We start from the raw sequence: 17,134 nt of genomic DNA, 5'->3' as shown, positions 1-17,134 counted from the left end.
GCTAAGTTTGGAAAACTTTAGCTATGAGGGAACATTGGATAGTTGGAATTATTTTCCTTGAGAATTAAGAGACGGATGAGTGGCTTAGTTGAGGTATATAAGATTAGGAGTGTCCAAGATGGAGCAAATGGGGATGATCTATTTATTTTAACAGACGGTGAAAAACCAGAGAACTAAGTTAATTGGTGTTGAGAGAATGGAAGTAGACTTCCTCAATGAAGCTTTACATTATAGGAATATATACCTCAACACAGGAGAGCTCTGCTCATTAAGAGAACTGCAGGCAATCAATGATCCTGCCTCATTTGAGAGGTTGAGCTGAAAATGTGTTGCTGGAAAAGCGCAGCAGGTCAGGCAGCATCCAAGGAACAGGAGATTCAACGTTTCGGGCATAAGCCCTTCATCAGGAACCTCATTTGCGAGGTTTCAAACATAGCTGTCAATCAAGATTGTTACCTGTGGTGAGCCCTGACTCTATAGGACTGCCCTTCCTAAGGCTACCTGTAGAAGGTTCACAGCAACTAACCTTTGAAGTTACTAATAGATTGAAACTGCCTTTTCCTCATTAATGATAAACCTGTCTTTGATAGTTACAAAGCTGTTTTCTCAACACAAGACCTGATAGAATCATTGAGTGGCACAACACAAAAGAGGCCATTCGGCCCATAATGTTCGTGTAGAATATTGCTGTTCTATTCCTACTCTTCCTCTATCCCAACAATGATAACTGGAACTGAATGGCTCATCCACCTGTAATACATCAGAGAATGTCCTTATTTTGGTCTCTATGTTGTAAAACCATGTGGATTGGTCCCTATTATATGCTTCGTCATCAAAAACAATGCCGATATAAATATCACTTTGCTTATCCATTGCTACAAATTTGTGGTTACCCCTGACCGTCTTAGACAATTATAATCAAGATGACACATCTCATATGCAAGGAGCTATTACTTTGTTGAGTGAATGGGCAATAGTATATTAGACGAGACTGAAAACACACACACACACACACACACACACACAAACACACACTTCTCTCATTAATGTTAGTAAAGCCAAGATGGTAAATATGTGTATCAGGTACCTACATTCAGAGTGTTCTCACATTGGATTACCAGGGCCCTCTACTTTTCCTCATTTATATAAATGATTTGGATGCGAGCATAAGAAGTACAGTTAGTAAGTTTGCAGATGACACCAAAATTGGAGGTGTAGTAGACAGCAAAGAGGGTTACTTCAGATTTACAACAGGATCTGGACCAGATGGGCCAATGGGCTGAGAAGTGGCAGATGGAGTTTAATTCAAATAAATGTGAGGTGCTGCATTTTAGGAAAGCAAATCTTACCAGGACTTATACACTTGATGCTAAGGTCCTAGGGAGTGTTGCTGAACAAAGAGACCTTGGAGTGCAGGTTCATTGCTCCTTGAAAATGGAGTCGCAGGTAGATAGGATAGTGAAGAAGGCGTTTGGTATGCTTTCCTTTATTGGTCAAAGTATTGGGTAGCGGAGTTGGGAGGTCATGTTGCAGCTGTACAGGACATTAGTTAGGCCACTTGGAATATTGCATGTAATTCTGGTCTCCTTCCTATCAGAAAGGTGTTGTGAAACTTGAAAGGGTTCAGAAAAGATTTACAAGGATGTTGCCAGGGTTGGAGGATCTGAGCTACAGGGAGAGGCTGAACGGGCTGAGGCTGTTTTCCCTGGAGCATTGGAGGCTGAGGGGTGACCTTATAGAGGTTTACAAAATTATGAGGGGCATGGATAGGATAAATAGACAAAGACTTTTCCCTGGGGTCGGGGAGTCCAGAACTAGAGGGCATAGGTTTAGGGTGAGAGGGGAAAGATATAAAAGAGACCTAAAGGGCAACTTTTTCACACAGGTATGTGTATGGAATGAGCTGCCAGAGGATGTGGTGGAGGCTGGTATAATTGCAACATGTAAGAGGCATTTGGATGGGTATATGAATAGGAAGGGTTTGGAGGGATATGGGCCGGGTGCTGGCATGTGGGACTAGGTTGGGTTGGGATATCTGGTCAGCATGGACGGGTTGGACCAAAGGGTCTGTTTCCAGGCTGTACATCTCTATGACTCTGTGACTCTAAGTGCATAGATTGCTTAAAATCACAATGGAACCTTTACATATCCATTTTCTCAATCATCGCAGTTCATCTCAGAGTAAATGATTCATTGTGTTTAATAGTCACATAAGACCCATTGCTGAATATAGAGTATCTGTTTGGAATGCAGGACTTACCAAAGAGCATGTGAACAAGTTTCAAAGACTTCAGAAGAAGCTCTGAAGCTACTCTGAGACAGTTTGTCAGCTGAATGTGTATTCCCTTGCTGAAAGTCAGCAAAAGCTCTAGCTGGACCTCAGTTTAGAAAAGAACTGAATCCCACTTCACAGCACCAGAGTCCCAGGTTCGATTCCAGCCTCGGGCAACTGTCTGTGTGGAGTTTGCACATTCTCCCCATGTCTGTCTGGGTTTCCTCTGGATGCTCTGGTTTCCTCCCACAGTCCAAAGATGTGCAGGTGGGGTGAATTGGCCATGCTAAGTTGTCCATAGTGTTCGGTGCATTAGTCAGAGGTGGGTGAGTTACTTTTCAGAGGGTCGATGTGGACTTATTGGGCTGAAGGGCCTCTTTCCATATTGTAGGGAATCTAATCTAAAAGTACATTTTAGATCTAAAAGTCCAATTGAGGAGAAAAGACACCTTTGCTTAAATAAAATATTGAACAAACAGATCACAAGACAACTGAACACCCAGTTTTATAATTAATAATAGAATGTGACTGTTTGTGAATTCATTTAACTCAACTTGACAACGTCTGATCTGTAGACTTTAACACAAAATTCAGAACAGGGGAGACCATTCACCTCTATTCTATAAAGTAAGGAGAACTGTATTTGCTAAATACTCCACTATCAACATCTTGGGGGTTCCCATTGAATTAAACTAAACTGGACAAGCCATATAAATAAAAATATGAAGTGTTGGAGGAACTCAGCAGATCTGGCAGCATCAATGCAGTGTGGAACAGAATTGAAGTGAGTCCAATATGACTCTTCTTTGGAATTGAAGGATGCTGGAAAATGATGGCTTTTTGTTGTTGACAGAGAGTGAGGAGGAGTAAGTGGAACAGATGATGAGGAAGCCCACTACAAAAAGGCCAGAGAATGTTAATGGTCTTAGAGGAGCATATATGGATGCATCTTAGGTGTTAATGGTGGACATTAATAGCAGAAAATAGGTAGTCTCTGCCAAAAACAACCCTACATAAACAAGACACTGGGAGGAGGAAGGGGATGTAACCAAAATGGAGGACAGTGCTTGTGCTCTGATGTTGCTGAATTCAGTACTGAGTCCTGAAGGCTGCAAAGTGCTCAAGTACTTTGAGGTAATGTTCCTTCAGCTTGACTGGAACACTACAGGTACTCTCAGTTGCCACTTGCCAAAATCACAGAATTTGGGAAGTGTAATGGTGCAGAAGAAGGCCATTTGGCACACCGTATCTGCCCTGCCATTATATACAGTATATAATAGGGGAAAATGTGAGGTTATGCACTTTGGCAGGAAAAATAAGGGAACTGATTATTCAAATGGAGAAATATTGCAGAAAGCTACAAAATAAAGGGAGTTGGAAGTCCCTGTGTAGATATTGCAAAAACCTGGCACACAGGTTCAGCAGACAATGGGCAATGCAAATGGAACATTGGTCTTTATTTCAAAAGGACTGGTGTATAGAAATAGGGAAATCTTGTTCAAACTATATACGGCACTAGTCAGACCACAGCCAGGATACAGTGAACAATTTAGGGCCAGTTATCTAAGTAAAGATACTGGCAGTGGAGCCAGTCCAGAGAAGGTTCACTTGGCTGAACCCAAGTTTGGAAGGGCTGTCTTAGGAGGAGAACTTGAGTAGGTTGAGCCTGTACTTATTTGAGTTAAAGATTGAGAGGCAGCTTTATTGAAATATACAAGCTTCTTAGAGGACTTGACAGGGTAGATGCAGAGATGTATTTTTTCCTGGTGGGAGAGTCTAAGACCAGAGGGCATAATGTCAGAGTAAGGGGTTACATAATTTAAGACAGAGATGAGGGGAAATTTATTCTCTCAGAGGCTAGTGAACTTGCAGAATTATTTACCACAGAGGACTGTAGAGGCTGGGTCATTGAGTATATACGTTGTTGAAGTGACAGGTTTTTAATCAGTGAGAGAATCGAGGGTTATAGAGAAAAGTTGAGGATTATCAGTTCTGCCATGATCTCTGTGATAACCCCTACAAGGGTATCACTAATTAATCTCCTGGTGGAGCTCACTGTATATGAGTTCCCTTGGTAACAGTTAGTGTCCTGCCCAGCTGGAACTCACAACCTGAGCCCTTTATAGATCCAACTCAGGATGGGACGGCAGAGTTTTTTTTATAATATTCACTGGATGAAGTTGTCACCAGCTAGGTCAGCATTTATTGCCCATCCCTAATTACTCAGTGCAGTTAAGAACCAATCACATTGCTGTTGGTCTGGAGTCACATGTAGGCCAGGTAAGGATGGTAGTTTCCCTTCTTAAAGAACATTAGTGAACCAGATGGGTCTTAATTCCACATGTTTATTAATTCAAATTCCACCATTTGCCGTGGCAGGATTTGAACCTGGGTCCCTGTAACATTATCTGGGTCTCTAGATTAACAGTCGCATGGTGGCACAGTGGTTAGCACTGCTGCCTCACAGCGCTAGAGACCCGGGTTCAATTCCCGCCTCAGGCGACTGACTGTGTGGAGTTTGCACGTTCTCCCCGTGTCTGCGTGGGTTTCCTCCGGGTGCTCCGGTTTCCTCCCACAGTCCAAAGATGTGCGGGCCAGGTGAATTGGCCATGCTAAATTGCCCGTAGTGTTAGTAAGGGGTAAATGTAGGGGTATGGGTGGGTTGTGCTTCGGCGGGTCGGTGTGGACTTGTTGGGCCGAAGGGCCTGTTTCCACACTGTAAGTAATCTAATCTAATCCTGCAGTAACACCACGAGGCCATTGCCTCCCTATGCTTCTAAAACTATGACTCTATAATGGTCTATGTGGGATGAGGCTAGCTTTTGATGCAATGAGTAGTGGCTCTATTTTGATGCTTAGCAATAAATAATGTTTCTTTCCTGTTGGGTTTATTGATTCATTACAATCCCATTGATTGGTGGAGCAGGCTGGATGAGCTGAATAGCCTGCTTCTGTTAATAAATGTTCCGGTCTCATGAGGTGATTTGGATGGATGGGAAAGATTTGAAGGAAAGTGGGTGAGTCAGCTCTGCCTGTTATTTATCCTTCAACTGACATAGGTTATCTGGCCATTACCAAGTCGCTAATTTGTGGGATCTTGCTGTGCAGAAAATGGCTGCTGTGTAATTCTACTTTCTAACAAATGACTGCACATCCAAGGTATTTAATTGGCTGCAAGGCATGTTCAGATGTATATACAAAGAACAAAGAATAAAGAAAATTTACTGCCCAGGAACAGGCCCTTGGGTCCTCCAAGCCTGAGCTGATCCAAATCCACTGTCTAAATGTGTCACTCAATTCCTAAGCATCTGTATCCCTCTGCTCCCCACCTACTCATGCACCTGTCCAAACGCATCTAAAGTGAATCTACCGTGCCTGCCCTCTATTACCAGGCACCTGCCACCCTCTGTGTAAAGTACTTGCCACGCGTATTCCCCCTTAAACTTTTCACCTCTCACCTTGAAGCCTCTCGTTATTGAACCCTTCACCCAGGTTAAAAGCTTATCTCTATCTACCCTGTCTATACCCTTCATGATTTTGTAGACCTCATCAGATCTTCCCTCAATCTTCTTTTTTCTAATGAAAACAATCCTAATCTACTCAACCTCTCTTCATAGCTAGCACCTTCCATACCAGGCAACATCCTGGTAAACCTATGGCTATGAAAAGGACTATTTCGAAATGCATTTCATTCTGTAGAGATGATGTGAAGGTACCAGTGTTGGACTGGGGTGGACAAAGTTAAAAATCACACAACACCAGGTTATAGGCCAACAGTTTATTGGAAACATTAGCTTTCAGAGCATCACTCCTTTATCAGGTAGCTAGTGGGGAAGAATCATAAGACACAGAATTTATAGCAAAATATCACAGTGTCATGCAATTAAAACGAGAGATTGAACAAACCTAGATTGCTGTTAAGTCTTTCATCTTTTAGAATGGGTTGCATTAATGCATGAGGAAGAATTGACCAAAAGATTGACAGTAAAAACAGATAGAAGCCATTTTGTCACAAAGCAATTTTGCGGTAAGATTTCTAGCCTAATAGTGTAGTGTGAGAACACTTCTGCTCTGATCAGACTGACCTTGCAGGTGCAGGATGTCTCGTTTCCTCAGTGCCATTAGCTCTGTCTTAAAGAATGATGAATTGTTTCTCTCTGTCCCTTATCAGTAAATCTAGCCTAGCTAAACTTGGGAGTATAAGATAACATTTTGTAGACATTAAGAAACGTAGGTCAGGAAAATGTACGGGAACTTTATGACACTCCCCGAGGTTAAATAATTAAAGAGCAGTGAGCTTGTACTTTCTGTATAACTTGGAACATTCTGTATTTCGTTGGAAAATGTCGGAATTCTCTGAACGAAGGTGTGTTCCCCATCGCCATGAGAAAGCGAGTTAGTTGCTCAAGACCTCATCTTCTGACTATTTTGTTTTAAACAATTCGGAATAACGGGTTAATTTCCCCAACAATATATAAATCTCAGAACTTCTTTTAAGTCACATTCTCGAGATAACTTAAGGTTTCATTAAAAAAAAGGTGACAGATCAGACAAGGTCTGATACGTGTGTGTGTGCATGTCTCTCTCCCTCACATGCAGGCACATGCATTTAAGTCTATGGAGTGAATCTGCATTTGAAGACAATCTCTATTTTTGCTCAAAAAGCACACAATCTGCAGGCAGTCAATCCATATAACATTTTATAAAGTCCTACTTTGGAAATAGAACCAGTCTGACTCAAGGTTGGGAACAGACAGACTCTAACCTCACACCTTTAATACATTGTCTGAGCTGAGATGTCAAATATTTTCAATAAAACCTTAAGCTATCTTGAGAATGTGACTTAAAGAAATTCTGGGACTTATAGATTAGTGAACTAAAACCTGCAACACATTCTAAAAGACGAACTACATAACAACAATCTAGCTTTGTTCGATCTATCGTTTTAATTGCATGACCCTGCGATCTTTTGCTATAAATTCTGTCTTATGATCCTGCCCCACCTGATGAAGGAGCAGCCCTCTGAAAGCTAGTGCTTCCAAATAAAACTTGTAGGACTACAACCTGCTGTTGTTTGATTTATAGCTTTCTGTAGAAAGAATTCTCATCCCAATAATCCGCCTGGCAACAACGCACCAATCACAATCAAGAAGTATGGTAACAGGCAGGCCGCCAGGGGCGAGGATCATATGATGCTACGTCCGACAACAGAGCTCTCAAAGACTGGGAGAGTGAGTGGTGGAAGTGTTGGACACAGAGTTGACTTCGGTTGATGATGCTCCTGGTTCCAATGGTTGTGTTGTTTCTCCCTTGGCTGCAGTCTGCACTCGGAGGTAAGAGGTTGTGGACAGAGACCCTCAATGAGCCCTGAGGATCTGACATGAAAAGAGGAGTAGAGGAAGAGGATGAATGCTAGAAGGTGTTGGGCTGGGGGATGGTAAGGACAGTGGGTCGGGAGGATGACGATATGGGGGCTGGAAGGGTCACGAGTGTGCAAGGGAGGAGGATTGCTAAGAGCTTCTAGGAGGATAGAGGGTTTGGTTGTGCGAGGGATGCTGGATAAATGGGATTGAGGGAGGGTGAGTAAGAGATGGAGAAAACGTAGAGTGTGGGGCAGGAGACAGGGAATGGTTTAGGGACAGTGGGGAGGGAGAGGGCTTTACAAGGGCGGTGGAGTTAAAGAGGTGAGGTGTGGGTTGTGAAAGAGAAGAGGGGAGAGAGACTTGTTTCAGGGCTGGGGTAAGAGGAAGATGGAGGGAGCATGCGGTGTTTGGCCAGTGGCTGGTAGAAGATGGGTCTTTTTGAAAAGAGCAGGATTTTGGCCTTTCAAGCCCGTGCATCCACTGGACAAGTTTCTGTGTGATCCACGTTTCTACCTTTCTACACTCTGCCCTTTAATATCCAAAAACTTATCTGCATCTGCCTTGGATAGTGAACGTTTTCATGCAGAGGGTGGTGCGTGTATGGAATGAACTGCCAAAGGAATTGGTGGAGGCTGGTACAATTACAACACTTAAAAGGCATCGGATGGGTATATGAATAGGAAGGGTTGAGAGGGATATGGGCCAAATACTGGCAAAATGGGTCTAGATTTAATTAGGATATCTGGTTGGCATGGATGAGTTAGATCCCAGGGTCTGTTTCTGTGCTTTGTCTTAATGACTTTGAATTGCTGTGTATCCACAGACTTTTCAGGTGCAGAAATCAAAGATTCCACTGACTGAGGGAGTGTTGGGGAAGGGAGAGTGCGTCATCGACCATAGTGTGGAAGAGGGATTTAGATTGTGACTCAGTCTAGTTCATTGATCTATTTATTTGGGGAGCTGTAACTATTTTTTAAAAAAAAGTAATCACGGTCAACATTGTTTGAGTTTGTTTGAAGGTGTAACTTCCAATAGGCAATCTGGATCTCTCTCCTTTAGCAACTTTCTACCTTGTATTAGAAGGAAAACTTCAGCAGGTCAGGTAAGATCTAGAGAAATTGTGTTAAAGTTTTATGTTGAGATGCCCTTTGACGTGAACAGCATGCCTGCACCTTTTTTAATGGTTTCGAGCAAATTGAAGTTGTGAAGTCTGTGGTCCGCAGTTTGTATTGTCCACAAATTGAATGCAAAATGATTGACTTATTGGAGTACTGTACCATAAATCAAACCCAGTTTATTCCCAGAGTCATGCCAAATCTTAAAGCTTCTTAGAAGGGACGTGCAGTGGCCCATTATATGATTTCCAGACCAAAGCATGAGCCAGATATCTGCCTTAACAAGAATTGTTATTCACTGAATCATTAGCTATAGCCACAAGTAAACAGATACACTATTAGCAAAACGCTACTGAATAAAGCTCTAATTCCTTTTAAATTTCCATCTTTATACATACTCGTGTGTATGTGTGCGTGGCACCCCTCCCCACCAAAAAAAAAGATTTTTGGTGAAGGTTGGATAAAGCTAGAAAATTAGTTCAGTGACATTGCTTCCCTAATCTCATGTTGAGATGGTCCTCCAGCTAGCCAGGCCAATGATGAGTGGTTGTCTTTCCCTAGAAACTTCAAGTTTTGTAAGAAGAGTCACTGTTTCACATGGGAAGATGTCTCTGATTTGCCATTTTAAAAGTCAGCAATCGCTGCTGGGAAGCTAACTGGTTTCACATTGAGTTTTTTTAAACTGCAGAGAACAGGCAGCTTCTATTGGGAAGCAGAAGACAATGTCTGTCTTTGTCTGTGTGTGTGTGTGTGTGTGTGTCTCCAGAACTTTGTCTCTCAGCTAACTGAGCATGTTGGAATTGGAAACCGTTTGGATCACTTATAAACAGGGATAAAATCTTATTCGGAGCGTGGAGAAATTTAAAGTTGAGGTTAAAATCAGATCAGCCAAGATTTTTATTGACAGGAGCCTATTGTTCTTTGTTCTTAAACAACTGTTTAATGACTGAATGTCCAAACACTGCAGGAATCCAGAGCCACAAGAGTTCGTGCCAGATATCAAATTCCTTGCTATGGAAAAAGTATAGCCATCCTTGTAAATCCTATATTTTTAAAAAAGTTCTTTCACATTAAAAATAGTGTCTTTTCAGGACTAATCCTTTTTCTGAAGAGTGGGGTCTCGGGTAGATTAGATAGTGAAGAAGGCATTTGGTAGGCTTTTATTGGTCAGAGGATTGAGTATAGGAGTTGGGAGGTCATGTTGCAGCTGTACAAGACATTGGTTAGGCCACTGTTGGAGGATTGCTTGCAATTCTGGTCTCCTTGCTAAAGGAAGGAAGGATGTTGTGAAACTTGAAAGGGTTCAGAAAAATTTATAAGGATGTTAGCAGGATTGGAGAGTTTGAGCTATAGGGAGACACTGAATAGGCTGGGGCTATTTTCCTAGGAGTGTCAGAGGCTGAGGGGGACCTTATGGAGGATTATAAAATCATGAGTGGTGTGGATAAGGTAAACAGGCAAGGTCTTTCTCTGGGGTGGGGGACCCCAAAACTAGATGGCACAGTTTTAAGGTGAGAGGGGAAGGAGTCCTGACAGGTAATTTTTTTTCATGCAGAAGGTGGCATGAGTGTGGAATGTGCTACCAGCAGAAGTGGTGGAAGTTGATACAATGACCAACATTTTAAAAGGCATCTAATGGGTATATGAATAGGAAGGGTTTAGAGGGATATGGGCCAAAAGCTGTCAAATGGGACTAAATTTCAATAGGATATCTGGTCGGCATGGACAAGTTGGACTGAAAGGTCTGTTCCTATCCTGTATATGAGTCATAGCAGACTCAAAATGTTAATGGTTTCTTTTTCCACATACATGGTGAACCTGTTTCTTTTGACAAGGTTAGATTCTTCTCCTCTTTTTCAGAGGTTCTAAGTGACCCAGGCTCCAACTAGACTGAGTTTGAAAGCTTTATTGGGGCCCATTTTTGGTTACCGAAACAGATAATGCCCCCAGCGTAAGCCTTTCATGTATTGAAGAAAACCAGTATAGTCAAAGGGGAGTGGCCAGCTAGCTGTGTAGGGAGTCTTCATTTAGATTAATTAGTTGCAGCAGGAGATGTGAAAAAGTGTCTGTGTCAGCCTGGGCTACCTGCGTGATGTTTTCAGGAGTTGGGTCTGGTCCATGATACAGCTGTGTGCAAACTCCTGGAGGGGTTAAGACTACATCCTTTTTGCTGTTTTGAATGGATGTAAAGGATCCCTTGGCAACTGACAGAAGAGGAGCTTGATGTTTACCTATCACTTGGCTGCTATTCTGCCCTCAACAAACATTGCTGAAATCGTTTTTCTCTTTCCTGTGTGTGGAATCACACTGTGCAAATTAGCACCGATTTATTATAGTGCAGGAAAAGACCATGTGGGTCCTCTTGTCATGGCACCAGCACTCTGTGCATTGCAACTTGGTGCAAATCTGTTGCTTGTTTTCCCCAATAACTTTGCACATTCATCCAGTTTAAAAAAATCGAATACCCTCCCAAATGCCTCATTTGAACCTGCCTCCACCCCACATCCTGGCAGTGCACCCTGACCCTTGCTGTTTGTCATGAGTAAAGAATTCTTGCCCTCATCTTGAAACTGCCATCTTCAACAAACCACTTTAAAACTCCCACAGCTACTCACAAGAAACAGATTGCTGGAAAAGCTCAGGTCTGGCAACATCTGTGGAAAGAAATCCGTTAATGTTTCGTGTCGAGTGACCCTTCCTCGGAACACTTTTTAAAGTTGCCATCTGGTTCCAATCCATTTAAGAGCAAGAATGTCTTCCTCCTCTTGGCTCTGACTAGACCACTCGCAGAATCCCTATAGACTGAAAGTTGGCCATTAGGCCCATTAAGTCTACACCATCTGAGTGGCATCCCAGCCACACCCAACTCTCTGCCCTATCCCCTTAACCCCTCATTCCCCATGGCAAATCCACCTGCCCTGCACATTACAAGACACTGTGGGGAATTTAGCATGGCCAGTCACCTAACCTGCACATCTTTTGGACATCATGGTTGTGAAACCTTCGATCAAATCTGTGTTAGCACCTTCTGTCAAAATAAAACAGCCCTAACCTCTCTGGATTACCTTCCTAACTCTAGCACCATTCTTTTAAAACCTCTTCTGCATTCTTCCCAGTGCGTTTACATTTTTTCCATATATACATGTTTTCTACATTTACAACAGTGACTGCACTGTAGTTGTGCATCCTTTGACTGCAGTGTGACTTGAGCATCCCAAGACTGTGAAATGATATTATTTGTTCGTTGTGGTTTGCTTTTCCTGATGAGTGAAATTTTTTTCTGCTTGGGAAAGCAGCTTCGCTTTCTATGTAACTTGAGGCTTGTGTAGTTTTGGAAATCATCATGGCTTGTGCTTCTGGCTAAGAGTCGTCAGCTTAGATTATCTTGCAGAATATAGACCAGCAGAATAATGCATCCCAGGGTTTGTCACAGGAGTATTAGTAAACACAAATTAGACATCAGAACACAGGAGATACTGGGTCAAAAGGCTAAAATGTTGGTGAAAGGAAGCGTCTTTGAGGAAAAATATGGATGTTGTGAGGAGGAGGAATTCCAGAGCCTCAAGGGCTGCTGATGGTGAAGCTATGGAGTCTGGAATTCAAGGCGCACAATATCTTAGAGGTTTATGGGGCTGCAGGACACTACAGGGATGGGAGTGAGATCATGGAGTGATTGGAAAAAGGAGGATGTAAACTGTTACTGGCCAGAAGCCTGTCCAACTCCAGTGAGTCGTGAGGCTTAGGGGTGAATGGGTGTGGTGCAAGCAGCCATTGCTGGTTAATGACTGCAGAGACGTTTGTGTCGCTAGCATGGCTGGGATCCTTTGGGTGTGACGTGCCAGATATTGCAGTGAATGACCCAATATTACCTCAACTGTTTGGCATGCAAATTAATTCCATAACATGGGATAGAGGATTAAATATTGGGATTGGAGTATGTTTGGGCCAGTATTGGTTACCAGTGACCAGAAACTGAACTGGACCAGCTTTCTAAATATTATGACCACAAGAGCAGCTCAGAAGCTAGGAATCCTGCATTGAGTAACTTGCCTCCTGACTCCCCAAAGCCTGTCCCCCATCTACAAGGAACACGTCCAGAGTGTGATGGAGTATTCCCCACTTGCTTGGATGGGTGCAGCTCCAACAACACTCTAAGCTTGACACCATCCAGGGCAAAGCAGCCTGATTGATTGGCACCACATCCTTAAATATTCTCTCCCCTTCACCACTGATGCTCAGTAGCAGTGTCTACCATCTCACCGAGACTCCTGAGACAGCTCCTTCCAAACATAAGATGCTAGAACAGAAATAGGGCATGCAGCCTGTTTGAGTTTGTTTCACCAGTCAATGAGGTGACTGATCTAAATCTTCAATCCACTTCTTTCCTTTTCAGCCATAACTTTTGATTCCCTTATCGATTTAAATATGTTTAGTCAGCCTTCAATATATTCAACAGCCCAATCCCTGCAGCAAAAAATTCTCCACATTTTCTCCCCTCTGACAGAAGACTTTCCGCCTCACCTCTTTGTTAAATGATAGACCCCTTACTCAGCTCTCTCAACTAGAAGGACAAGGGCAGCAGATACATGGAACCCCACCACCTGCACGTTTCCCTTCCAGCCGCACACCATCCTGACTTGGGAAAATATTGCTGTTCCTTGGTATTGCTGGGTCAGAATCCTGGAATTCCCTCCCTAACAGCATTGTGGATCTACCTACATCACATGAACTGCAGTGGTTCAGGAAGGTGTCTTGCCATCAACTTCTGAAGGGCATCTAGGGATGGGCAATAAATAGCCCAGCCAGTGATGCCCAATATCCCGTGACTGAATTTGAAAACCAAGGCTACTCACGAAATGGAATCAGTAGCAGGTTTCTGCTTGATGCAAACTGCGATGTTGACTCTGGCTTGTCTGCCTGTTTAAACCTGCATTGCAATGCGTCAGCCTGCAGCAAGCAACGCTTGCCCCTCCCTCTGCAACTATGTGCCCCCGATACTCCTACCACCGCCTGTTCCCTGCCTTAATTGCTTTCCAGCCCCAGTTCTCCTAAATCCAGGCCTAACCTTGCCCACTGCCGTTCCCCATTCCACTTTAAGGTTGGTCAGTTGGCTTGGACATGTGGAGCTTCTGTAAATCATTGCAGTTGGTGTTCAGTATTTCCTTAACCCTGTGGTGTACTTAAACTGTGATACAATTATAATCTGTCAGCAAGGTCGGTAACTGCTTCACCGAATGAGCAACACTGAACAGAGGAGGATGAAGTACATGTTCATCTTCACCAGAAACCTGGTGACCTTCCTACCTATTACTGCTCCCATCCCTTGGCACATCTGCACTAATTTGAACCATGATATGCTGTCATATCAGAGTACAGTTAGTTTCTTAGTTAAAATTTATTTGTATACCAAAAAAAAATTAGCCTTTTCATGTTCTCTGTCAACATCAAATTGAGTAAATGTCCCTAACTAACACTCCAGGACAGGTGCAGAACTGCATAGATAGAAGTCGTGGTGTGGCTGTACAGGGTGTTGCTTAGGCCACTTTTGGAATACTGCATTCAATTCTGGCTATAGGAAGGATGTTGTAAATCCTTTTTGTACCCTTTCGAGTTTAACAAGGGTGTTGCCAGACTTGGAGGGTTTGAGCTATAGGGAGAGGCTAAATAGGCTGGAGCTGTTTTCCCTGGAGCGTGAGAGGCTGAGGGGTGGCATTAGGTTTATAAAATCACAAGAGGTATGGATAGAGTGAATAGCAAAAGTCTTTTTTTTTCCCGCCACGGTTGGGAGCCAAAACTAGAGGGCATAGTTTTAAGATGAGGGTAAAGATTTAAAAGGACATGAGGAGCAACGTTTTCACGCAGAGGGTGGTGCGTGTATGGAATGAGCTGCAGAGGAGGTCATGGAGGCTGGTACAATTACAACATTGAAAAGGCATCTGGGTGGGTACATGAATAGGAAGGGTTTAGAGGGACATGGGCCAATTAGGATAGATTAGATTAGATTACTTACAGTGTGGAAACAGGCCCTTCAGCCCAACAAGTCCACACTGACCCGCCGAAGCGCAACCCACCCATACCCATAGCCTAACACTACGGGCAATTTAGCATGGCCAATTCACCTGACCCGCACATCTTTGGACTGTGGGAGGAAACCGGAGCACCCGGAGGATACCCACGCAGACACGGGGAGAATGTGCAAACTCCACACAGTCAGTCGCCTGAGTCGGGAATTGAACCCAGGTCTCAGGTGCTGTGAGGCAGCAGTGCTAATCACTGTGCCACCGTGCCGCCCAATTAATTTATGATATCCAGTTAGCAAAGATGAATTGGACCGAAGGGTCTGTATGCATGCTGTATATCTCGATCAGTCTAAAGGTCACTATTATTTTAAACTGAAAGTACAGCTCTCTTTGCACTGCCACTATCGGACACTCTGCCTAATCAGATTCTGACAGGTAACAGCAAAAGACATTCCTCATATTAACCTGCATTCAAAACAAATCCTGGTCCTCAGGTGAAATTTCTCCTAGTCTTTATTCTTTGGAGAAAATAGCAACTGCATTTAGTCTTTGTGTGATGGTCTGCAGCTGACTGCCTTTTGGTTTTAGTTTAAAAATACATTTCAGCATAGATTTATTTTTAATAATTCAAATACTAATTGTCATTCAGGGTAGCAGGTCTGGCCTATTTCCATTTCCTATTTGTTTCAAGTCTAAGCTGTGCACAAGTCTGCTCTCTCTCAATGTGCCAACAAAGAGAAAATAAAGGTCCCACACCTTTAAATTGATTGCCTCTCCACAATGAGAGACGTGTATTTCCATTATGCTTTTCATAACCACTAGCTGTCTCTGAGCACTGCTATAGCCAGTGAAGTACTTCACAAGTGTGGTCAATGCGGAAAATACATCCAGCCAATTTATGCACAATGTGCATTGTCGAATACACAGTAATCTGATAATAGCCAGATAATCTGATATTGATTTGAGGAATAAGTAGTGGCCAAGTCACTGGGGAGAAGTTCCCCTGCCTTTCTTTTGAATTTGTGCCATGGGTTTTTAAAAAGAAAATCCATTAGTTTGACATCTCTGAAAAGCAAAAAGGCTACGGGCCAAGTGCTGGAAAACAGGATCAGAATAATTAGGTTGCTTTTGACAGGCACGAATGTGATGTGCCAAAGGGCTGTTTTCTGAGTTGTAGATCTGACTCTTGTGATGTCACCCCCAAATAGTCCAGTTGTACCCCAGTACTGAGCTGTTTGCTTTGATTTGTTTTTGTTTTCCCCTCTACCCTGACTCTTGGAGCGGAAACCTTAAACTCAGCAGCAAGAGAGCAGACACTTAAACACAAAAGAGGGATTTAGCCCTGCTCCTGGATTGCTGTCTTCCTGATCTGTAGCACTGACCAAAACCACCTTGAATATACCCCCAAGGGCTCCCCAATTGCCCTTAGCATCAACTTTTTTTTTTAAAAAGAGTAAAACCAAATGGCAGCAGATACAAAGGAGCACCTCCATCCCCTCCAAGTCTCTTCCCATCTTGCCTTGGGATTATATCAGCTGTTCCTTCAGTGTCGCTAGGTCAAAAGGCTAGAACTTCTCCAACAGCATTGTGGGTCTTCTTACGCCAAAGAGACTGCAGCAGTTCAAGAAGGCAGCTCACCACCACCTTTTCACGCAGTTATGGATGTGCAATAAATGTGCCGACGTCCCATGAATTGTTTTTGAAAAATTGCCCTTTTTTAATTTAAAAATCTATTAGTTGTCGTTCAAATCTCCATTGCTTTCACATGATGGTTTCCACTTCACGTGTGCTGTTTCTGCCATTTAGAAATAGTGTTTGTGCCACTTTTGCCCCTGCCCCCCAAAAAAAACTTCAAATGTCTGTTCTACTTTGCTTTTGTACAAGCTGCGTTGTTTTGCATGATAACAATGCAGGGCTTTGGGAAAATAATTCCAACTGGAGTGAAGCTGAATACTAGTCTGACACATGTCCAGTTTGGTTACAGTTTGTTTTTGTTTAAATTGCCTGCTTGCAGTATTGCCCTGGGAGACAAAACTGAAAAACTGGAGTTTCCTTCGTTCTTTTTTAATGGGAGTTTCGTATTGAGCAACAATTCACCAGGCCGAGCACAACCTTGTATCAGCTGGAAACTTAAGTCCGCGTTGCTTTAACTTTTGCAGGTTGATTTATTTTTCTAGAGAGCTTAAATAACTCATTTAACTCCTGGAGAGACCAATCCCTCAATATCTTGTGCGTTCACACTGTCTTCATGCTGTTCCTGCCCCTCCAAAACTTGAACTGTTCTTGTTCTTCAATTTCCACAGAAAACTCTGAACTGTTGTGAAACTGGGAAGGCTGAACACTACCTCATGTCATCTGACCCTG

The 17,134-nt window shown here is 43.0% G+C and overlaps 1 protein-coding gene across 2 annotated transcripts in view; it reads left to right on the top strand.

Moving 5' to 3' along the window:
* The first annotated feature begins 7,523 nt into the window (after positions 1-7,523).
* Positions 7,524-17,134, top strand: part of LOC132836720 (thymus-specific serine protease) — a 39,860-nt gene continuing 30,249 nt past the window's right edge. For both annotated transcript variants that reach the window (XM_060856130.1, XM_060856129.1), the window contains exon 1: positions 7,524-7,605. In XM_060856130.1, coding sequence (XP_060712113.1) covers positions 7,545-7,605 — 61 coding nt within the window. In that variant the 5' untranslated portion in view covers positions 7,524-7,544. The remainder of the gene's footprint in view (positions 7,606-17,134) is intronic.

Source organism: Hemiscyllium ocellatum, chromosome 47, assembly GCF_020745735.1.
Source record: "Hemiscyllium ocellatum isolate sHemOce1 chromosome 47, sHemOce1.pat.X.cur, whole genome shotgun sequence".
Taxonomy (NCBI): Eukaryota; Metazoa; Chordata; class Chondrichthyes; order Orectolobiformes; family Hemiscylliidae; genus Hemiscyllium; species Hemiscyllium ocellatum.
Note: the sequence above shows the minus strand (reverse complement) of the source record. Positions and strands in the feature narration are given on the sequence as shown.